Below are 21,821 nucleotides of genomic sequence, written 5' to 3'. Positions count from 1 at the left end.
GTAAAGAATTTTTAAGAAAGTTGCTCTGAGGAATTAAATTCGTTACTCAATTTACTTTAACATAAATAATAGAGTTATTATATTAATTGAAAGACATTAATTCATATGATCTTTCTCTAAAGACCATAATGATATTGTACCAATTACTTGATCTTGCTTGAGGTGGAAGGATCTCAGCTAAGAATGTATTTGCTCAGGTTTGCACAGAATTTAACAAATGTGAATATTAAAATCATGAATGTACAAAGAATGCAGTTAAAATAGATTCAAGAAATGTAAGTTATAAATTAGATTTTTGAAAAAAGTATCTGTACAGAAAACTTGTTTCCACAAGAAATAGTGTTTATACAGTGTGGCACCAAACACCAAAATTAATCTGAATGCTCTGAGCATAACTTTCAGATAGGTCAGGGAAACTGAGATAATCACCTTTTCAGAGTAAACAGCAGTTACTTTCTCTTTAAGAAAATAGTTTATCCAGAATACCTTTCTAGTCACTGAAATCCTTTTCTAGCATTATAGGGCTTTGTTCGATTTGGAGCTCCTTATCCGTGAGAAGTTTGTTAGGTTCCAAATTTTATGGTTTGATTAATACATAGATCCATTAACATGCATTAAAAATATTAAATCACAACTAGAAATGCTCCTAGCAAGTCACTAAAACTGCTTTAAAAATGAGTAAAATGTTAATTTGCAGGTCAAATAATTTTGAAGTCTGCTCTGATGGAAAATTCCTGTGAACCTCATCAAAGCAAATACGTGGGTATGGGTCACTGACCTTCACTAATACTTGTTCTGATCTACATAGGAACAAGTTTACTGAATCAAAAACATTGCTTAATTTATGTTCAGATTGCTAAATCAATTTCTCCATGGTATGTGGTAGAATTATTGCAGCTGTGCTTTGAATTTATTAAAGAAAATAAGACTACAAGGCTTTCTGATCAGAAACCAACCCTCTAATATAACAATTGCGTGTGTTTTTCTTGATGTGCAGCCCTTCACCCCTTAAGTTTATGGGGTGTTCCTGAGAAGAGGTTTCTTTTCTGGAGTATTTTTAGTCCTGATTAGAATAGTTAATAAATGTGTATATGCACTATGAAATTCCAGTTTGAATGAAAGAGCTAAAATAGAAAACCTAATTTTAAAAAAATACACTATAGTGTTTGACTGGAAACTTGCGACGGTCCTGGTTAGTATTAATTTTGGAGACTACTGCTGTGTTGTGTGGAATGTGTCATAGGCTGGTTCCAGGGGTTGCTGGAAAGCTCTTGAGGCTTCTGGGCATTGCCTGTAGACTTGGGTGAAGCTTCTCAGGGCTGGACCATCATGAGATTAAATCGTGTTCAGTGGAATATATGCTGAAATATCAGATATACAGAGCTCACCATTCTGGGGTGTTGTTTTTGGATAAGTTTTTGCCTCTGCCTTCAGCAAGTCTGATTGCATGCTCAAGTTGGATGTTCTAGAGGTGACTACAATTCATGGGCAGCTCTGTGCTGGCTCAGAAGGGCTTTGGGTGGTCCATGACACACCAGGTGATGTGATCTGGGGTCACCTCTTCCTTCTAGAATAGAATTCTCAAAAAGTGCAGCTTTCTGAGTCATTGCCAGTGGTAGTGAAGAGAGTTTCCAGTATGAACAGAAAAGAGACAAACAATCTGGATCTGAAATAACCCTGGAGTTTGGGTTGGGAGGAGAACTTGGCCAGGAGGTTCTGATGGAAAGCCAGCAGTGCTGGTCTGCTCAGTCTCTACCAGGTAATCCACACCAGTTGCTCAGGCTGGTTTTTTTCAGCCTCCTGGAGTATTTTGCAAAGCATCTGAAATTTAACAGCCAGCTTCTCCCATTCCCTGCTTTCCCTGTGAGAGGCTGATTTCCTGTGCATGGTTTTGCCATGGTTCTTGGGGCAGAGCTTGCATCTCCTTTTGTGAACCTGAAGTGAGCAGAGCACTGCTGCAGGTCTTCATCAGCCCTTCCAGGAGCAGAGCTCCTCTAACACATCATCACAGAGCTGCATTTTGGAAATTTAAATTCTGTGTTATGTTTTCTGGGGCACTGCTGGTGGGTAGCTTTGAATAATATTGTCCTAGCTTGATAGTGTGAAAGTGGAGAATAATTCTGTTTTGTGGTACATGGGGAGTTGTTTTGTGCTGCATTTTTAAGTATTTGGATGTCACCAAGCTCCTGAGCAGTGACAGGAAAGGCTGGCAGGCATTCTGTGGTCTGTTCAGGGCTACAGAACCATAACTGCTCTGTGGTTTCTAGAAATACTTAATTGCTTTAATTTGCCTTTCATGCTGTGCTATTTTTGCCACCCATCCTCCTACTTGAGGAGTCTCAGGAACCCATGCAGGGCCCCCCACGCTCCTGTGGGGAGAGGAGCTGTGTCCCTGGGGAGGCTCCTCTGCACAGAGCTCACAGGTGATGCTCCACGGGCTCATTTCTCAGGGCACCTTAACCTTCTTCTTGCTGGCATTTGGCAGGTGTTGCCTCTGTTGGCTATCCATTGGTTTTATTCATTAATTGATACTTGAATGAGAACACAGATTCCCATCCCTGGAGGTGTTCAAGGCCAGGTTGGATGGGGCTCTGCGCTCTAGTGGAAGGTGTTCCTGGCCCTGGCAGGGAGTTAGAATTAAATGATTTTTAAGGTCCCTTTGAATTTAAACCATTCTGTGATTCTATGGCACCTGGAGAGTTCAAAATCTCCAAGTATAAATGTGCAGCAAACAGCTGGATCAGACCAGCCCTTCACTGCCCTCATGCCCTGCTGGAATTCAACCTTTCTCTGGAGTCCACTCACAAGCCTCAACCCTGCTTGTCTAAGAGTATCAATTATTGCTGAAATGTCTAGTTATATTCAGATTCTTAAATGATATATCAGTTACTGCTGCATCTGAAGATGACAGTAGGTTATTCTGGGCAGCAAGGGATTCATAGGGATGATTTTGGGCTCCTTCCCCCAGCAAAGTCATGTTTCCTAATCTGACAGATTAGGAAGGGATTTCTTTCTGAAGCAAGTGAAAAAATTGTGAAGGCTTTTTTTGATAAAAGCTTTTTGCTTCTAAGTCGAGTACAGACACAATTTCAGAGGATGAGCTTGGAATAAAACAGGCACAGTGTATAAATTTTATATACAGTTGAAGATCTAATATCCTGGTATTTATTTTAACTGTTAATAATAGTAATGTCTACCATTTGAGTGTTCTTCCTGCTTTTCAGTTTGGAGAAAGGAAGAAAATCAGATTTAAATTTAAATCTATACTGTGCTACAGCCCGCTGCTGCTTCAAGCATTAATGAAAGTACATGGAGACAAGACTTAAGTTTATTTTTCTATCACTTTGGGATGTAGTGATAGTTTACTCCTTTTTACCTGCATTTATGTGGTATCTCTAACAAGCAGTAATTGCTTTTTTGTAGAGCATCCTAAATCTTAACAGGTATCTTGTCCCTGTGGAGATGAGAAGCTTTTGCTCTGAGTGCTGGTTACCACAGCATCTGCAGCTCAAGGTGCTGTGGAATGTTTTGATAATATTTATATTAGGTGTGTTGAGGTCCTTCCTCTGCATCCCCAGCCTCCCTCTCCACTTTCTTCTGTGTGCTCAGAGGGCTTAATAAATGTTGTATCTTACAGGATGCTCTTGAAGTACTAGAAAATGTGAAATTTGGAACAAGGCAGGCACTGTACACTGGAGTGACAGCAGAAAATTAGAAGAATTTTGGTTTACGTGAGTAGTTATGTTTCAATAGTGTCAGGGATTGTCAAGATGCATCTAAAGCACAATCTGAAGATGGAGCCCACTTGTTTGCCATCCCTTACAGATCAGAAATCCTGCTTTCTTTTTTTTTTTTTTAAACTTCTGCTAGGATGCAGTGTGAGATAGCTCATGGTGCTCCTGCACTGCCCAATTTCCTGGGGGCTGTCACCTTCCAGCCAGGAGAACAGAACCCTGCTGCTGCATGGAGCAGTTTGTGGTGCATTGGGTGTTGCTGACCTTGGATTTTGGATGCTTGGATGCTGTCTCTGGGAGCAGAGGGATGTGGGCTCGTGGCTCTGTGCTGAGCTGTGGCACTCACTGACTGCAGGAATCAAATTTCAGGAAGTTTTTCTCATGTCACAGTTGAGCAACTGTGAAAAATCATACTGAGATGGGGAAATGCTGGTATGATTCTGAAGAAGAGAATAAGACCAGAGTAAATCATGTTGCAAAAATGAATCAAGGCAATCTTAACTTGGTTATGATGTGATAGAGGGTTAAACTTTGATATTCTGTTCAGAAGCCACTCTGCCTTAAAAGACTAAATGTTGAGCAATTTTTTTTTTCCAAATGTAGCATATTCTCCATTTGAAACAAAGGCTGTAGCATTAGTTTTTAAAGGAAGACAGTTTTACTTGAAGTACTTTTGAGCACCAAGCAGGGCAACTCTCAGCTTTTAGATTAGAAAGAGCATATCCACAAATTTGGGATTTCTAAAACAGCTGTCCCATGGGCTTCCCCATCACAATGTGGAAATTTATGGAGCAATACCTGGGTTTCTCATCTGGAGTCCAGAGCTAATAGTGAGTAAAATCAGAGATGCAGTAATTATCTCAATTAGCTGCCGTATGGATGAGCAGATGATGCTGTGTGATGTGAGACATCAGAGTTCCTCTGTGTTCATACCAGACAGTACAAATCTAAATTGCCACTGTCTGCACTGATATCAAGCTTTCTCCAAACAGCAGCATGTGATCTATTTTTTCCTCATGCCTGATCAAAAAAAAAAAAAAAAAAGAGAGAAAATGCTGATTGCCAGACTAAGCTGTGTATTAGTCATATACTGTACTGATGCTTCAGTCCCCATGCAGTGTCCCAGCAGCCCTGTACTGAGTGTCATTTCATAGAATGGTTTGGTTTGGGTCTAAACTTGTCTAAATCTACCCCCTTTCCACTATCCCAGGTTTCTCCAGGCTCCATCCAAACTGTCCTTGAACACTTCCAGAGATGAAGCAGCCACAGCTTCTCTGGCCACCCTGTGCCTGGGCCTCACCACCCTCACAGGGAGGAGTTCGTTCCTGATATCTGATCTAAATCTTTCTTCTTTGCATGACCCCTCACTGGACATAAGGAGGAGAAGGCTCTGAAGGGAGGAAAAAATCCATGGCATGCTAATCTATTAATAGGAACAGCCACTTCTTTATTAATTTGCTAAATGAGTTAGGACTGTATATTTAGAAATTGTACAGCAGTTAGGCTGATCCTGAGAGCAGGTCCCTGGAGACCTGGAGTGTGCAGAGGTAACATCTGATTTATTGTGAGGCCCAGCTGCAGGGACTGGGTTTGATTTATCTGCTTGCACTGCCTTGTCTCCCACAAAGGGTCTGGTAAGGCCAGCAGTGCAGGGAACTTGTGGATCTGGAGTATTAGCTGTTCTTCTGCATCTCCTCTTCTGCTGCATTAATTGTTTTATTGGTTTTTGCTGCTGTCTGTAGGGTTTCTTTTAATTTTTTTTTTTTTTGTAAGTTTTGGAGTTTTTTCCCAAGTCTCCTATACAAAATTTTGGTTGTAAAAAGGGGTGCATTTTTACTAAATCTAAATCAGTATTAAAGAGCAAGAGACTGAAACTATTGCAAGGTTATCTGATGGAATATTGTGCTTTTTGCAGTTGGTATCTCTTTGGTATCTGCTTTGGTGATCCATGCTCAGCATCATTTCCTACTGGGATCAGAGGCCAGGAACAAACAGAGAAATGCACATGTGAAAATCTCTCAATACTGAATTCATCCCTGGAAGTTCAAGGCCAGGTTGACCAGACCTAGTGGAAAGTGTTCCTGCCTGTGACAGGGGTTTGGAACAAGATGAGCTTTATTGTTCCTCCCAACCCAAACCATTCTGTGGTTCTATATATAACAACCCCAAAGTGCTTTTGCTGCTTGCATCCATTGCTAATGACCACAGGAAAACCTGTTTGTGGCACACTGGCTGCCAAGCACTGTTTCATGTTGTGTATTCCCTCATGTTGTGTTTTAACTCTGCACAATGAAGTTCCCAATGCTCTCTGTTTGTTATGAATGAAATTTGATTTATCATTAGTGCTCTGCTCATCCATGGACCCATGACTCATTAATCAGGAGATCTAACATAAAACAACTATTATGCCTTGGCATTCCTTTTGTAAGAGCAGAAAACGGCTTTGTGCAAAGCAGTTGTTAAATGGCATCAGGTTCACACAGGTGTTGGTACAGCAAATTTGGTAAGTGGCATTGGTACAACACACTGCAGCTACAGGGCAGTGAAGCAGTCTGACAGCAGCTACTGAACTCTATTTGATTTTGATTTTCATCCCTCCCAATCCAGGTAGAAACAGAAACCTGATGACTCTGGGGTGTTGGTCTTTTGGAGATGCAATTTTTCTGTAGCTACATGTCTGGTGAAAGGCAATCCTGAAGCAAACATACTGCATTGATTTCCACATAGTGATTAGGTACTTCAGATACAGAACAGAAGGACCTTTCATTCTGTACTCAATTGACTAGCATTAAATAGTAGGAAATAGGTGCTAAAAGTGAACCTTGACAAATAAAACTGTTGTATTGCTCTAATGAAATGCTATTTAAAGCAGTGCATGAAGAAGCTTTTTAGAAGGAATGGAAAATCCAAAACAGTTTTTTCCTTCAAAGCAGATGATTTATGCTCTGATAAAATTAGATTTTTAGTTAAAGGAATTTGCAGTCATTAAATGGTGCCCATGAAATAAGTCTCATTTATAACCATCTGCTTTATGGCTTCTGCAGGAAAGTATTCCTCAGGCAATGCATTCAAGAACTTTGGTGTCATTTTTATCAAAATAGTTTGGTTCTCTACAGGTAACACTATTAAAATCTTTGAAACCTCTATGTGATTTTTTTTTTTTTAAGTTGAGATCAGTATCCTCTTCAAGAGAAGCCTACCTGGAGCTGCTGCCTTTTTGTACTGTGCTTTAAGCCCTGCTGTGGCTGCCAGGCATTTTTCCCTTTTTTTTTTTTTGTCTACCCTCCTGAAATCTTGATCATTCTCAGTGTCATTGGGGGTTTCTCTGGGGAAGGGATGTTTTGGGGGACACTCCAAGTGCTGCTGTTTTCCCAGGAACAAGAAGTGGTGCCTTGCAGCCTGACCTCGTGTTCTCCCACTGCAGTTCTAACAAGCTTTTCTTTTTGGATAGTTTATATTCATCAGAGCTTATAATTGTAAGGGGAGCAGAATAAAAGAAGGGAAACTTTGAAGACCATCCTTTGTCTTTCATGATGTCTGTGCAGACATGGAAATAACAAAAGGGCATTTTATAAAAGTGAGATGAGACTTGGATGTTTGTTTAATAGAGCCTTGATAGTCTATTTCCTTTTGATCAATATAATAGTTGTAATTAGTTTTAGTATTTCTAAGCTTTTGAACTGCAGAGAATTCAAACAGCTTGTTAGTGTGAGGGGCTCTGGGGAACTTTAAAAGTATTCTTCTCTTTTGCATATATTGCATGTACACAGCCCTAATGATAGCAGCTGTAGCTGAGTTTTTTTATCCCATGCCCCACCTCTCAAACTAATATTTTGAAAAGCTCAGAGAGGTCCCTGGAGTATAACTGCCTGCACAGCTCAGAGCTCTGCTACATAAAGAGGATAAATGCTTTGAAGTCTGTATTAATCCTGAATGCCATTTTATATATTGCTGAAGATCACTGAGGTGCTATCCTACAGGGAATAATGACAGTATTTTTATAAGCAAATACCCTTTTTTTTTTATTATCCCCTTCAGCTGACTTGAAGGGTGCCAAGTAGGCCATTCCTGGTGTTCTGATCCTTCTCTGATGTGGTGGAAGGTTTGTTTTGGGGAAGGCAGCTTTGGTTGTGGGAAGGAAGGAGCAGCAGCATCTGCACAGGGGGTGACAAAGGACAGTACAAACTGCCACTGTGTTTGGGCAGGACATGGGTGATGTGAGGTGGCCCATGGGCTGGAGGAGACCTCAGCTGTCCCTCTGTCCTGCCCTGGGACTTTCCAGAAGGTTCTGGAAGGGGGTAGGAGGCAGGAAAAGGCATTTCTGTGGCAGTCCATGGGGACCTGCAGCCTGTGGTGCACAGAGCCTTTTCTCCTCCAGGCTGAACAACCCCACCTCTCTCATAACAGAAGCACTCCAGATGGTCCCCACAATTCCTCCAGTTCTAATACTGGCTGCAAGAAATAGCTCCAATGATGGAAATTTGGACGTATTTGTAATTAACCCATAAATAGTGTTACTGCGTGGAATTAAATATTTATTCCTCTGAAGTCTCACCATTAGTATAAGCAGATAGTGTTGCCTGGGAATGCAATACCTTTAGAAACAGTGTTTTAAAACAAGTTTCTATATTAGAGATTGTTATAATGATTTGCAAAAAAATTATGCAAAAAAAATTATATGCAAAAATATTATGTAGGTGTGCATAGATTGAAATGAGCACTCAACTTTCAGCATGAGTAGTCCAGTGGCTTTGAAATTATTCAGATATTTGCAGAAGTCTCTGCTAAAAATATCTGTAATGGTTTCTCCTTCCTCAGCCCAAATCTTCGGTGTAGTAATAATAACCCTCCTAACTGCTCCCTTTTAACATAAAGAGAGGGGAAAAAAAATCAATTTTCAAGAAAAATGTTGTGCTTTACAATGTAATTTATCACACAGTGATGAGTCATTTTAGGTGTTATATTTATCCATTAAATATCTGTGGACAAACTGAAATGTGTGCTTGTAATTGCTCCTCAGTTATTGTATTGAGCTTCACAGATGCTTCCCTGGGTCAGTAATTGGTGTTTTTAGGGGGGGTTGTTCATCCTGCCTTTGAACAATTCTTGCATTTAATAAAAAACACCACAAAAAATTCTCTTTTTCCTTATAGGACTCCAGAAGGTTTGAAGTTACAAGAAGAAAAGGTAGGAAAACTGGTTTTCTTTCAGTGTGTGTGTTGGTGTTGAGTATCTTGCAGTAACTTTTTAAAATAAGCATGAGTTCACACACTTGAAAGGTTGTGCCGCTGTGGGTTTTCCAACAGTCTGTGCCTGGTGCTTGTCTGACAGTTCTTAGTGTTGCAAATTGTAGATATTTTTTTTCCCAATGAGAAGCTGCTATTTTAGCACAGATTTTCATGATGGTGTGTTGGGTGTGTATGTCAAGGTCTGGATGCTGGCAGGGCACCTAAATGGCTTTAAGCTGAAGGAAGATAATTTAGATTAGATATTAGGAAGGAATTCTTCCCTGTGAGGGTGGTGGGGCCCTGGCACAGGATGCCCAGAGGAGCTGTGGCTGCCCCATCCCTGGAAGGGTTCAAGGCCAGGCTGGATTGGGCTGTTGTTCTGATTTTAAAAGATTTTCTAAGCCTTCTGATATTTACATTCTTATAACGAACTTTCTCACACACTTCCTGTAAATCAGTCATTGTTTTGCATTCTTTTATGGGAGAAATTTACTAGACTGTTGGTTTGTCCAGTGTCATTGGAGAGGTGGCACTTTAACCCTCCAATCCACTGTCACTTTTAGAAAACTAATAAATGTTCAAGTCAGATAATAATTTCCCTTTTCTTCACCTTGAAAGCAGCAGTGTGTGTGTTTGTGTTGTTTCATGTCCTACAGTGACATTGGGCTTGGAGCACCCTGGGACAATGGAAGGCATGGCAGGGGGGTGGAACTGGATAAAGCTCTTTTCCAACCCAAAACATTCTGTGCTAAACTCAAACCCTGGAGAGTTTCAGGGAGAAGAAGGTGCAGAGCAGGCTCTCCATGCTCTGCTCAGCACAGCTCCACCCAAGGGTGCTCTGAGCTCAGCTCCTGGGCACTCTGCTGCCTCGGAAACAATTGCCTTCTGCCAGGAGAGGCTCTTTGATGGCTCCTGGCAGCTGGGGGAGAATCGGCCATCAAAGAGCTCGTTCTGGTTATCATTAATTTTGATTTTGTTCAGCAGATGTTTTCTGGATCAGGCAGTTGCTTTCTTCATCTGTCTTGGTAGAATGTGAAGCAGGTGGCACTCTGCTGTTCAATGGATTAATGCATTCCCTGCTCCCTTCCAGAGCTTCTTGAATTGTTTCAGGCATCCCATATGTTGGGAAGGGGTTGTAACTATCAAGGTTTTACTGCACAAAGAAGGTCAGGTCCAAGGGTAAATTGTGATTTGGGCAAATAATTTTTTGTTGTAGTTTTTGGGGTTTTTTAATTCTGTGAGGCTGAGGCAGCAGAGAGGCTTGAATTAATTAAAAATGCAGCTATTGCTAAAGGCGAAATCTATTTGATTTAGGTGTCCAGTGCATGTGTGTGTTTGATCAAACTTCTGCCACTCTTGATGAAGAAATCCAGCTCTGTTGTGCTTCCCTCAGTCTGAACCTGAGGAGGGCTCTTGGGTGGGTCAGGGCTGCTTTGGGGTGCAGAAAACCTCTTGGTGTTGTGGGTGTGGGCACTTTTCAGTCATGCCCTGGCTGTAGTTTTGGTGCAACCCATTATGGGCGCAGAGACTGGATCCAGTCCTGTGGATGTACCTCCAGTCCTTTTTCAGATAGGAGTTCTGCTTCCAAAACTTTCTTCACAGTGAAAGTAACCAACACATATGAGAGCTTAAAGATAGTAATTCTTGAAATCAGGTTTGAGTTTACAGATTGTGTGCTTGGAGAATGTTACTGCAGAGCAATAACTGAATTTGGAGATCAGTGCCTCAAGACACAAAATTTCCAGGCTAAGTGAGGCTGATTTCTCACTGCTTACAGAGGATGGGCAAGTCTTAACTTTTATTTTGAGGGGTAAAACCATAATTATTTTTTTTTTTCAGAAGTGAATTCAATGTAATGGACTTCTGTTAGAAGTTTCTTAGATCCATGGCTGGAGTGAAGGGGATGGAAACTAGGGGAGTAAAGATGTGTAGATAAATTTGGCTTATGCCTATCCAATATGTGGATTATCAAGCCTGTCTGAAGAACTGCAAACTCCTCAAAAGTCAAGAAAATGCTAACATGGTAAATACCTCTTGATAACAAAAGCCTGTGGATTTGCAGAGCTACCTGGGGATTTTCAGCAATGTTTAAGTATCTTCCTCTCTGGAGTTATTCCTCAATAGTGCCTATCAAATAATTCGACTAAAGGCTCCTTCAGAAACCTGTTCAGTATTAAAATGTGCACAGAGCAGATATCATTTGGTGTCAGGAAAAAAATAACAGGAGGGTCAGAATGTTTATTATGCACACAAAAGGATTTCTTCTAAGTCTTGTGATATGGTTTGAGGTGATTTTGATGAAGTCTTTTTCCCCCTAAAAATGGTAATTTTTGCAGATAATGGTTTTTACCTGAGGAAATGAGATGATTGGAAGAGATTGGTAGTTGTGGGTTTATCCTTGTTCTATTCCCTTGGTAGAAATTTTGGCTTTCTTTTAAAAAGCTGAAAAACTAAAAAATATCTCCCAGAAACGCCCACAAATGTGGGAGCTCAGCAGACTTACTCTGTATCTGCTTTTATTATCCCAGGCTTATGGATGATCCAAGATGATTAAAAAAAGAGCTGGTGAAAGGAGGGGCAATCCTGGTTTAGACTTTTCAGAATTTTTCTTTATTTTGGGACAAAACGTTTGAATCCTTTGGATTTAAAGCAGATGCTTTTCTTTCAAAGGGAGCAAAGCCTTGATTGTTGTTGAGCATGAAAACACTTTTTTAGTTGTGGATGAGTGTAGTTAAACTGCGAGGTTTTGGTTTCCAAGTGTCAGGATTACATATGCTGGAGAAATTCTGAACCTGCTCCAAAGCCCATTACAGTCAATGAATGGTTTTCCTTTGACTTCCATGGCATGAGATCAGCAGTAATTACATGATCTTTTAATTGCTGTGGTATGGAGGAGAGAAGCTTCCCTGACTGCAGCTGGCAGCCACCTCTCAGTGATGTTTGGAGACTGATTTTCTTCTCAATTGAAATGGAAATGGCTGAAGAAATATTTTGTTTCTGGGATGTCTAACTGGTGTGTAAATATTACCCTTTTTGACTAAACATAATTTTTTTAATTAAGAAAACCCTTAATCTGATATTTGATTAGAAGATGCAGGAATATTTTTCTAAATTCACTTGAAATTTGCCTCTGAGTTGGTCACTCAATTGACCCACTGTAGTGGGTCATATTATATTAACATCCATATTATGCCCATGCAATGGTAACCAGAATATATGGGATAGGGTGCCAGGTTTAGTGTTGTGCTTTGAAAACAGACAAACTCCCAACCAGCTAAAAAATCTCAAAACACAAGCTCAAGAAACCCCAGCATGTGATAAGCAAGCACAGGATTTGAATACCATCCCTCTCTATTGCTCTATTGAACTAAAATCACAGGGGAAGTTTGGGCAGGCAGATGTTTTTTCACTAACTGAATCTTTTTCTCATTTTTGTGTTAATTTTTTGATAATTTTTCCTGCCCTTAGTGCAGAGGAAAGGGGAATGGAGCCAAAAGGGGAATAACCTGCGCATTCCTCGTTGCTGTCCAGGGCAGTGTAATACTGCAGGAGAGCAGATGGGGAAGAGCAAAACAGGAGCAGGGAGCTGGGAAAAGCAGCAGTTTGTGTAGATCATGTGGACACAGAGGCATTTAGTGAAAAGGATGAGGTGTCACGATGGTTGGGGTTGGAAGGAACCTCAAAGCCCATCCCATTCCACCTCCTCCCATGGACAAAGACACCCTCTGCTATCCCAGGCTGCTCCAAGCCCTGTCCAGCTGGGTCTTGGACACTTCCAGGGATAGGACAGTCACTGCTTCTCTGGAAAACAAGTGCCAGTGTGTCACCACCTTCACAGGGGACAATTTCTTCCTAAAATCTACAGTCTGAGGGGAAATCCCTGTGCAGGAAACTGGGAGACTGAAGGGTGTGTGTTAGGTAAGAAATGGGACCAAGCTTGTAGAGAGCACCTGCAGACATTAGGCTGGACAGTGGCAGGGTTTAATTTTAAAGATTGGTGACTTTTCCCTGTGTAATGAGTGTACATGAATGCATAATACTTACCTGTTGCTGTAAATTACACCACACAGCTTATATATGTAAAAGCCACATACATTTGTGTCTATCAAATTCCCCATGTCTGGCAGAACAGAACCTCCAGTGTTTTCCCCAATTATTTTAATGGCAAGGACACAGGAACTAATTCTGCAACTTCTGGCGCTAACAAATGTTCCCATTTCAGCTGGTTCTGTGGGGCTGAAGGATGCTGAGTATTAGAACAAATTGTCTGCTGAGTAGAACTGTGCCCAAGCATATGTATAGTCACATTAAGCATAAAGAGCCAGGTCTTCAGTAGATAGAAATAAGCAAAGCTCTGCTGAATTAATGGACCACCTTTGCTTTTTACTAGCTGAGAACCTAACCCAAGCACTTAAAACTTTTAATTTGTTTTTATGTTGTTCACAATCATCCGTTCAACAAATTAGTGTCAAAAGATGCTTTTGAAACCATTCAGCCAAGAAATGTTCAAGTAAATTGCTTCTGCTCTGACCATATAATCTTATTAAATGAGATGCAACTCTAGATTTATTCAGACAGATGACATCACACTGCCATAAAGATACAAACTTTAAATATCTGCTTTGAATTAAAACTTCTTTGAATTGACACTTGTCTGAAGTTTTCACAAGCTCTGTGTTGTGGATATCCTATTTGTATATATTTATTGCAGATACAGAATCCTTGTTGTCACACTGTGATCCCTAATCACAATGTGGAGCAATAGAATGTAGTACATCCTGAGCTTTCTCAAGTTGCTAGAGTTTTATTGAAAAATCTCTGCATCAATTAGCAATGGTAGAGGATCCAGCCAACAGCTTAAGAAATATTTCATTATTCTCCACTTGACATCAGTTTTTATATCCTACATGAAAAACTGACTCATGGTTATAAAACAGTAATGCCCTTCAGAAATTCTATTTACTCCGTCCTTTCTTTTCACCCACTTCAAATGTTTTCCTCTCCATGGAAGATGACAGGCACTCCAAAATTGGCAGGAATGATAAGTTACTCTCCTGAAATCCTTTGGGAGCACAAAGTGGTCAGCTGTAATTACTTCTGTAGTAAATCACCTATTAATTTCCCATTATGTTGGTTTTTTCCCATTACTGGAATCCAAAAAAATCTGTGTTTTTTTCCTTATGACTTTGTCAAAACCCTCCAAAAATCAGTAGCTGTGCCTATGTTGCTCTTTAGAAGAAACTGTGCCACCAGGATCTTGGTTTTCTGGCTATCTCAGTTACATCCAGATGATATAATATGAAAGTAAATATTTGTATGTGTATGCTCTGTACACAGCTGGGTGTTCAGAAACACACTGGCTGAATTTCAGGACATTCCTCCAAAGTCTGAAGGACAGATTTTACATTAAAACTCCCTGTTTTGTTGAATCACAAATTGGAATATTTTCCATGTTTTGTTATACTAGTTTTAACAATTACTTGGTCTTCAAGCAAATTTTTTTGTCTCTGCCCATCTCAGCTGCTTTATTTTTTCATAGAAAATTTTATTATCTCTGGCTTTGCCATTTACTGACAATGTATGCTTTGAAATCTGTTACTCAGGGAAGGATGTTTGGGTCAAGATATTAATCTGATGTTTAGGGCCTGTGTTTCCAAGGTTATGAAATGACAGTTTCTCAGATTTTTTTTGTACTTCATCCCACTTGAACAGCCTAGCCCTAGTTGGGAAAGGGCAAAGTTGTTTGCTCCCACACACCTATCAGCAGTGGTGTTTAATTATAACTTGGCATATTTTGTGCTCTTAAGTGGCAGGAATTAAAAAAGGGAGTAAAACCCTGTGGAGGGGGAAGAACCTCAAATAATCAACACATTAGCCAGTGCGGGGCACAGCAGTAAATTAACAGGAATGTGAATGCTCCTGGGCAGTGTCACTATTGCTGTTTGTATTGCACATGTGTCTGGGATGAGGAGCAGAGAATTGCAGCTTTGCCAGGGAGTTTCTGAGCAGCTCCTGAACCAAACAGAGCTGGTCCTGGTGGTCATATTAGGCTGACAAATAACTGTTCACAGAGATGGAATACTTCTGAAAATGTGAATGCAGCCATGGCTTAGCCCAGCTTTGCCACAGGCACAGCAAACCCCTTGCATGCCCCGCTCTCTGACTGGTGCAAACAGAGTGGTTTTGCAGAGTTAAGGTTTCTGTAAAATGGATCCATCAGTTTGTGTAGTTGAGTGCTCTGGGGCAGCAGGAGGAATGAATTCTCTTCATGGCAGAATGGACATGACTGTTTAGTAAGTAAATAAAATAGAGTGTGGCTTTGCTAGAGCAGCAGATTGATGGACCTGAAGGAGCTGGAGTGAAAATTTCTTGAGTGGCAGGAAATCAGGAAGCTGTTTCCCAGCAGCAGCTGGATCAAGCAGATTGTGGACAAGCTTAGGAAGTGGACAACTTCAGTTCCCAGTGTGGGAAGAGGGAGAAGATGGAGGTGAGCCAGAAATCTATGAGACCTTGTGAGGATTTACAGGGAGATACAAAATAACATATATATGTACTCCATACTGCTGTACATCATAAATAAGTATCCCCAGTTCAGAGTGCTGGAGCTGGATGTGCCTGAAGGCATCTCTCTTTTTCCATATGAAATCAGAACAAACTCTGCTGATTTGGCAGCTGAAAAAGCTGCGTGTGGTGTTGGCTTCAGTCAGCCCTTGAGTCCACAAACTTCTCTACTTTTTCAGTCTGAACTGAGAAGTTTTTTAGAAGATGCTCCTTTGTCCTACAAACCTTGTTTTGGCCTCATCTTCAGAAGTGCTCCAAAGCACTTTTCTCCAGCTGCCCCAGAGCTGTAAAGCGGGACTAGTTTGCACTGGTCTTCTAAGATAGCCTCTCTTTAAGAATAAGAGAACCAATATTTTTAGGCAAATGGGCCTTTCTTGACTTAAGTATCATTAGCAGCAGCCAGGTTGAAATACAGTGAGGTTTGAAGTCATGTTGGATTTGATTTATTTGGTTATTTTGAGTGGTGCATTGTTCTTTCTATGAAATTCTACTTTTGTGTCCAGCCACATAACTCTGGTGAAATGCTGTTGTTACAGAGAGCATTGCATGATGTGGAAGCCCCTCTCATATGGAGCACACATGTGATGCTTGTACATGATATTGAAAGGTACAAATGCACTGTAGACCCAGATTTTTCAGACCAGCTATAACATAAACTCATTTGTAAGGGTTGAATAAAAAGCTGGCAGCAGATGTTTCTGGTAATGGCAATATAACGTAATATGCAAACACTGTCTAACAGATCAGTTTATCCTGCATGTCTTAGCTATTAGAAAAATTAGTAAATTCAGACTTTCAAACAAGATCCAAAGTGCAGGATCCCTTCTGGGTCCAGTCAGATTTTTGAGTCATGATTTTTGAACATGCTACTAGTCTACTTAATGTGTGTAAGAGCATGGTGCATTTTCAACTTCAGACTTAACAGGTTTCAACATGCCATTTCTTCCTGAACTGAGCTTTAACTGTGAGGCAGAGCAATTAGGGTAATATTACTGGAGCTTCAACTCACTGCTCAAATATGAGCTGAAAATAAGAGAGGAATAACCCTCTTTGTGCTCCCTTAGTTCAGGTACTTACTCCCAGGTGGTCATGGCCTCAGCCTGTGGAGATGGAGGTGCTGAGCCTGTCACTGGGTTTGCCCAGCTGGGAGGGTGGTTTAAGGCAGGGGAGCTCTGAAGGTGACATGGACAGTGGCTGAGGCGGTCAGTGATCCTTGCAGTGCTTAACTGTGGGGCTGTTGTGGTCTTGCACCATATCCTGCTCTAGCCAAATCCAGCAGAATGATAGAATCCCAGAATGGCTTGGGTTGGAAGGGATTTGAAAAGTTATATCACTGCAGTCCCCTGCCATGGGCAGGGACACCTTCCACTATCCCAGGATGATCCAAGCCATGTTCAAGCTGGCCTTGGACACTGCCAGGGATGGGACAGCCACAGCCTCTCTGGGCAATGTGTGCCAGGGCCTCACTGCCCTCTCAGGGAAGAATTCCTTCCTAATAGGATATGAAGAATGAACCATTCAGGTGTTTGGGGCCATAGCCACATACCTGGCTGCTGTTAGAGCACATTCTCTGCTTAAGTCGGTGGTTTTCAGAGAGCCCCACTTTGTGTGTAAATGGTCCTTTTGGACTTCACATTTTCAAGCAGGATTTCATTTCAGTAATTAGTATGTGTCAGTATATTTTTAATAAGAACTTAGAAGCCTGTGAAATGGTCCAGTTCATGGTGCTTGGGAAAGAAAAATCTGCTCTGTATAAGGTAATGTAATTACTTTTCTAAAGGAGTTTTTATTATGCATCTAACTGCACATTTACTGTTCTTGATAGACCCAAATAAAACCAGAACAGAATGAATAAGCCATTGGGTAAATAAAAGAGGTAAAGCATTTATAAATATGTATTTAGTCAACAGAGCTGATTGGCCACTGTGCAACTGCTCCAAGGTCTCAGTAATCCAAGTTTAATAGTCTTCCATAAATATTTCCTTGTTTGTCATGAGACAGGAGTTATTTATCTATGCCATGCTGCTTGCTTGTATTTGATGAGAATTTTTGAAGAATATTAGGCAGGTTTGTTGTTTTGCATATAGCATAATGGGCACTGTGTGTTTATGTAGTAGCATGAGAGTGATCCTTGTATTTTTGTCCTCATCTCCTCCTCATTATCATCCTTGCCTCTCCCTCATAGGTCTTTTTGTCACTCTTTTTACTCTCTCGATTTTAGTGAGGTTAAGATGTGCTTTCTTTTTGCTGAATTTCTGTCTGATAAAGTGTCTCCAGTGATGTGACAGTCATTAGGGCTGAATATCAGCCCAGTATTTTTCCTAATTGAGTGTAAAACTATTTGACTCATTTCAGGTATCACGAAACTCATCCAGTAACATGTTTAAGCAGGATGAAACTAACATATGTGCAAAGTGATTCTGGACCTGTAGACTTCAAAGCTGGTTCCTTCCAAAGGCATAAGTTGGATTTTGGCTTTTAAATTTGTTCAGCGCAGGGGACCATGTCTGGTTATTATTGTATCTGTTTCTGGGGTTTGTGTGCACAATAGTTGTTGCAAAGGCTGAAATCTATCTTGCACAGCCAGCAGATAATAGCATCAAATTATACTCTAGCTTGGAAAATAAAAAAATACACGAAAAAAGTGTTGTGTTTTCCATCTGCAGATTTGGAAATTTTTCAAACTGTCACTTCTTACAAGATTTCAATTTACTTTCTCATTGCAACTGCAAAGTAGGTGACAGTGGCATGCAGTGTTCCTGCCTCTAGTTGTTTTGCTTTTCCCATTGAAATTCTATGATGTGAATTGCCTATAACAGGATATTTTTTCTTTACTTTTCATATCCGAATTCTTTAAAGAATCATTTGTCTCTCAGTTACTGAAGTTAGGTTTTTTCATTAGCCTGGTTTTTGTTTCTTCTTTACCCATAACTGTTTTTCAAAAATTATTAGTTTTCCCTAAATTATATAATAGCCATATTTAGGTTTGAACTCCTATTGCCTGTTAAATACAGAAGTTCATCAGCTGCTTTTAACAGAATCAACATTGTGGCAACCCTTATTCCCTGGGAAATAGAATCAGTGAAGCCAGAAATTGGAAGCGGCCCTGTGCAGCTTCTCTGCTCTTATCAACGTGTCCAACTCTGTTGGCACCAGCGTCAGTGAGGGCTGATCCATTGCCAGAGACATTTTCATGGGAGAACACCAGTTTGTGAGCAGAGAGGGTGGCTGTGCTTGGAGGGGGTATCCCAGCCTGGGAGGTGCCTGTGTGTGCACTCCTGGATGCTGGTGGGATTTCCCGGGTGTGCAGGAGTTGGGATCCAGGCTACATCTGAGCACTGTGCAGTGATTAAATAACTGTGTGACCCACAAAAATTCTGATAAATTAAGAAGTTCATTCTCCTAACTCTGTCATAATACTTTAACCCTCAGCAGTGACAGGATAAGACCCTGAGAGGGTCTGTCAGAGGGGTTCATGGTCTCACTGCTCAGGGTGGCTGGATTAGTGTGCCTGTTCCTGGTTTTGGAATGAGTAGCTGGAGTCATAGGAAAGTAGGAAAGAAGTGCAGGTTCTTACATGCTTGTAAAACCAAGCTGGGTTTTGCCATCATGATGATGAACTGACCAGCCAGGGCTGCAGTGTGTGTGCTGGGTAGAGGACTGTAACGGCTTCTAGTGGGCTGGGAGTCTCAAAACCAGTAAGGAGCAACTCTTTACTGTAAGGCAGAGCACATGGATTAAGTCAAAGCCCTTACCAGTACATTAAATTATCCAGAAAGCCCTGACTCCTCCTCAGTACTACAAGCTGTCCCAATCAGAACTCAGGCTTCACGTAAAGGTAGCAGTAAAGAAGGAGAGACAGCTCTTTTCCTTTTGGATCTATAATAAATGCTTCCTGCATGGGGAAGTTTGCATTTGGATGACACCTGTAAGTATATTCCAAACAGGTCGGTTGGATTAGAGAGAGGGCTAAGTGATCATTTTTGGTGAGTCACAGAGTTTGTATTATCACTGGATCATCCTAACAAGTCCTGGGAAGTGTGGAGGTGCTGGTGAAGTAATTGGGTTCTGAGTGAACTTGAAAACTATTTCTTGATTGACTGTGAGACAATGCTGAGAATGACTCTTTCACCCTTGTAATGTTCACCCAATATAAATAACACCACCAGAACAAGTCCTGCTTGATCTGTGTGCTGGGCATTGCAATTCCCTCCTCAAAGGAAGCATGTTCATCAGGCCTTGTTCATCACATCTGGGCTGTGTTCCCTCTGATTCAATGATCCCATCATCATTCACACATCTTTAACTGAGCACCCCCTAGTATTCTAAAACAGAAATAATCATTACAGCCCTCTGTCTTTCCTTTCACCCCTCTGCCTTTCCAGCAGACAGAAGCTCTAATGTAATTATTTCTCAGGATGCTGTTTGCTCACTGGAGGGTGAGAGGCCCTTCTTGTCGGGAGAATGGCGCTGCTGGCCTCGCTGAGCACCTCTGCACAGCACAGGGATCTCTTTCTCTTTGGGAAACAACCTGTGGGATTATTTTCAGTTTCAAATGTCACAGCAATTAGTATTTGGAATTACATAATGAAACATGTTTTATTGTTCTCATTTAACAACAGGAACGATGATGAAAATAATTTAAAGTATCCAGCTTATTTTCCTTTGCATCCAGGTGCTAATTTTGACCCGGCCCTCTACCAGTGGAGTTTCCATTTCACTTTCCTGATTTCGCAGCAATAATTTTCAGACTTTCCATGAACCAAACCTGTTGTTGGCTCTCTCAGTGCACTCCCAGGGGATGGGAGGATTTCTGTCAGAGCAGCAGAGCAGTTCCTTTCAGGAGGCTGGGGGGAAGCAGGGAGGGGGCAGCGGCTGTGCGCGCGTGCCCCCGTTGCTGATGTGCTGATCAGCACACGGCTGCTGTGAGCAGGGCTCTCCAGGGACAGCCAGCTCCAGCGGGAGAGCCATTAATATCCCGCAGCTCTGGCAGTGGGAGCTAAGCATAGTGCACTTATTTAATTTAGACGTTAAATCTCTTTCTTAGCACAAACAAACACTCCTTTGCTGGCTTAAAATTCTCCTCGGCTGCTGTGCGGATGGAGCTTTTGTCTGCGAGCCTGCACTTTTGGCAAGGGCTTGGAGGGGGATGTGGTCACAGAAATAGGGAATTGTTAAGGCTGGAAAAAGCCTCTAGGATCATCGAATCCAGGCATTAACCCGGCAGTGCATTGTTCCTGGGAGCTCTCCCAAGCTCTGTGCTGACCCATGCTGGCTGGTCACTTCTGGGGTGAGGGGTTTGCTTGTCTCTGGGGGCTCCAAGGGCTTTAGGTCATTAAGGAGTTAGAGGTGGTTGGTCAGAACTGCTCTGTTGGGTTTGCAGTTGAAATAAACAGGCAGAAACTCAACCCCAAACTAGATCCTTTTGGCTCACTTGCAAAATCCCACCTCCAATGTGTAAACAGGCACCCTCTAGCATTACTTATAGATGAAGTGTATTTGAGCGAGAATAAGATCAAATGAGTTAATAATTATTAAAACTAGGATTTGTGCTGCCTTAATACAACAGAGGCTTTTAGGATTTTTGTTTGTTTGTTTTTTTAATTCTGGTAAGAAAGAATGAGTTCAGATTTTGCCTCTTTGTGAACAGATATGAGGCTAAGCATTGTCTGGATCTTCAGTGAAACAAATTCCTTACTACTTGATGCTACACATGCTGCAGTAAAAATAAATTTTATTTCCCACAAACACCACTATACTATGTTAGTATTTCTCTTAATTACTGGAAAAATTGCTGGTACTACCCCTGTTTCCTACAAATTGCTGGTACTACCCCTGTTTCCTATATGACAAAAAGAAGGTCTGCGGTTTCCAGGAACATATGCATGAGCTACAGGCAAATTTTTCTAAAGCTAAAAGGGTTGGGTTTTGTATCACAAGGTTCATTTAGTCTTTGAGAGAGCACACAAACTTTCTTTTTTAAGATCAGATAAAAATCTGTTTTCTGTGCTGCTAATTTATCAGGCACTAGAATATGAAGGTCATGGTTTGTAGGGAGAAGTAACTTTTACTAGGCCAGCTCAGAAATGTGGGAAGCTGTTGAGCTCAGTAACTGTTCATCAGGTCTAGAATGTTAATGGCAACTGTCAGATAGTGAATTCACTCCCTTTACACTTAAACAGAATTTGCTGGTTTTAAGGTTAAACACAATCTTTTTACTTGTTATTGGAATCTAATGATGTGTGTTTGCCAGCTATTAAGATAAAAATGGCTTTCAGGTTCCCCATTCTTACCTCCT

General features: G+C 41.2%; 1 protein-coding gene across 2 annotated transcripts in view; it reads left to right on the top strand.

Moving 5' to 3' along the window:
• Nucleotides 1–21,821, top strand: part of FSTL4 (follistatin like 4) — a 209,308-nt gene that overhangs the window by 5,946 nt on the left and 181,541 nt on the right. For both annotated transcript variants that reach the window (XM_059483511.1, XM_059483510.1), the window contains exon 3: nucleotides 8,888–8,921. In XM_059483511.1, the coding sequence (XP_059339494.1) occupies nucleotides 8,888–8,921 (34 nt within the window). The remainder of the gene's footprint in view (nucleotides 1–8,887; nucleotides 8,922–21,821) is intronic.

The sequence above is a fragment of the Ammospiza nelsoni genome, chromosome 16, assembly GCF_027579445.1.
Source record: "Ammospiza nelsoni isolate bAmmNel1 chromosome 16, bAmmNel1.pri, whole genome shotgun sequence".
Taxonomy (NCBI): domain Eukaryota; kingdom Metazoa; phylum Chordata; class Aves; order Passeriformes; family Passerellidae; genus Ammospiza; species Ammospiza nelsoni.
This window is presented reverse-complemented; position numbering and strand designations above follow the sequence as displayed.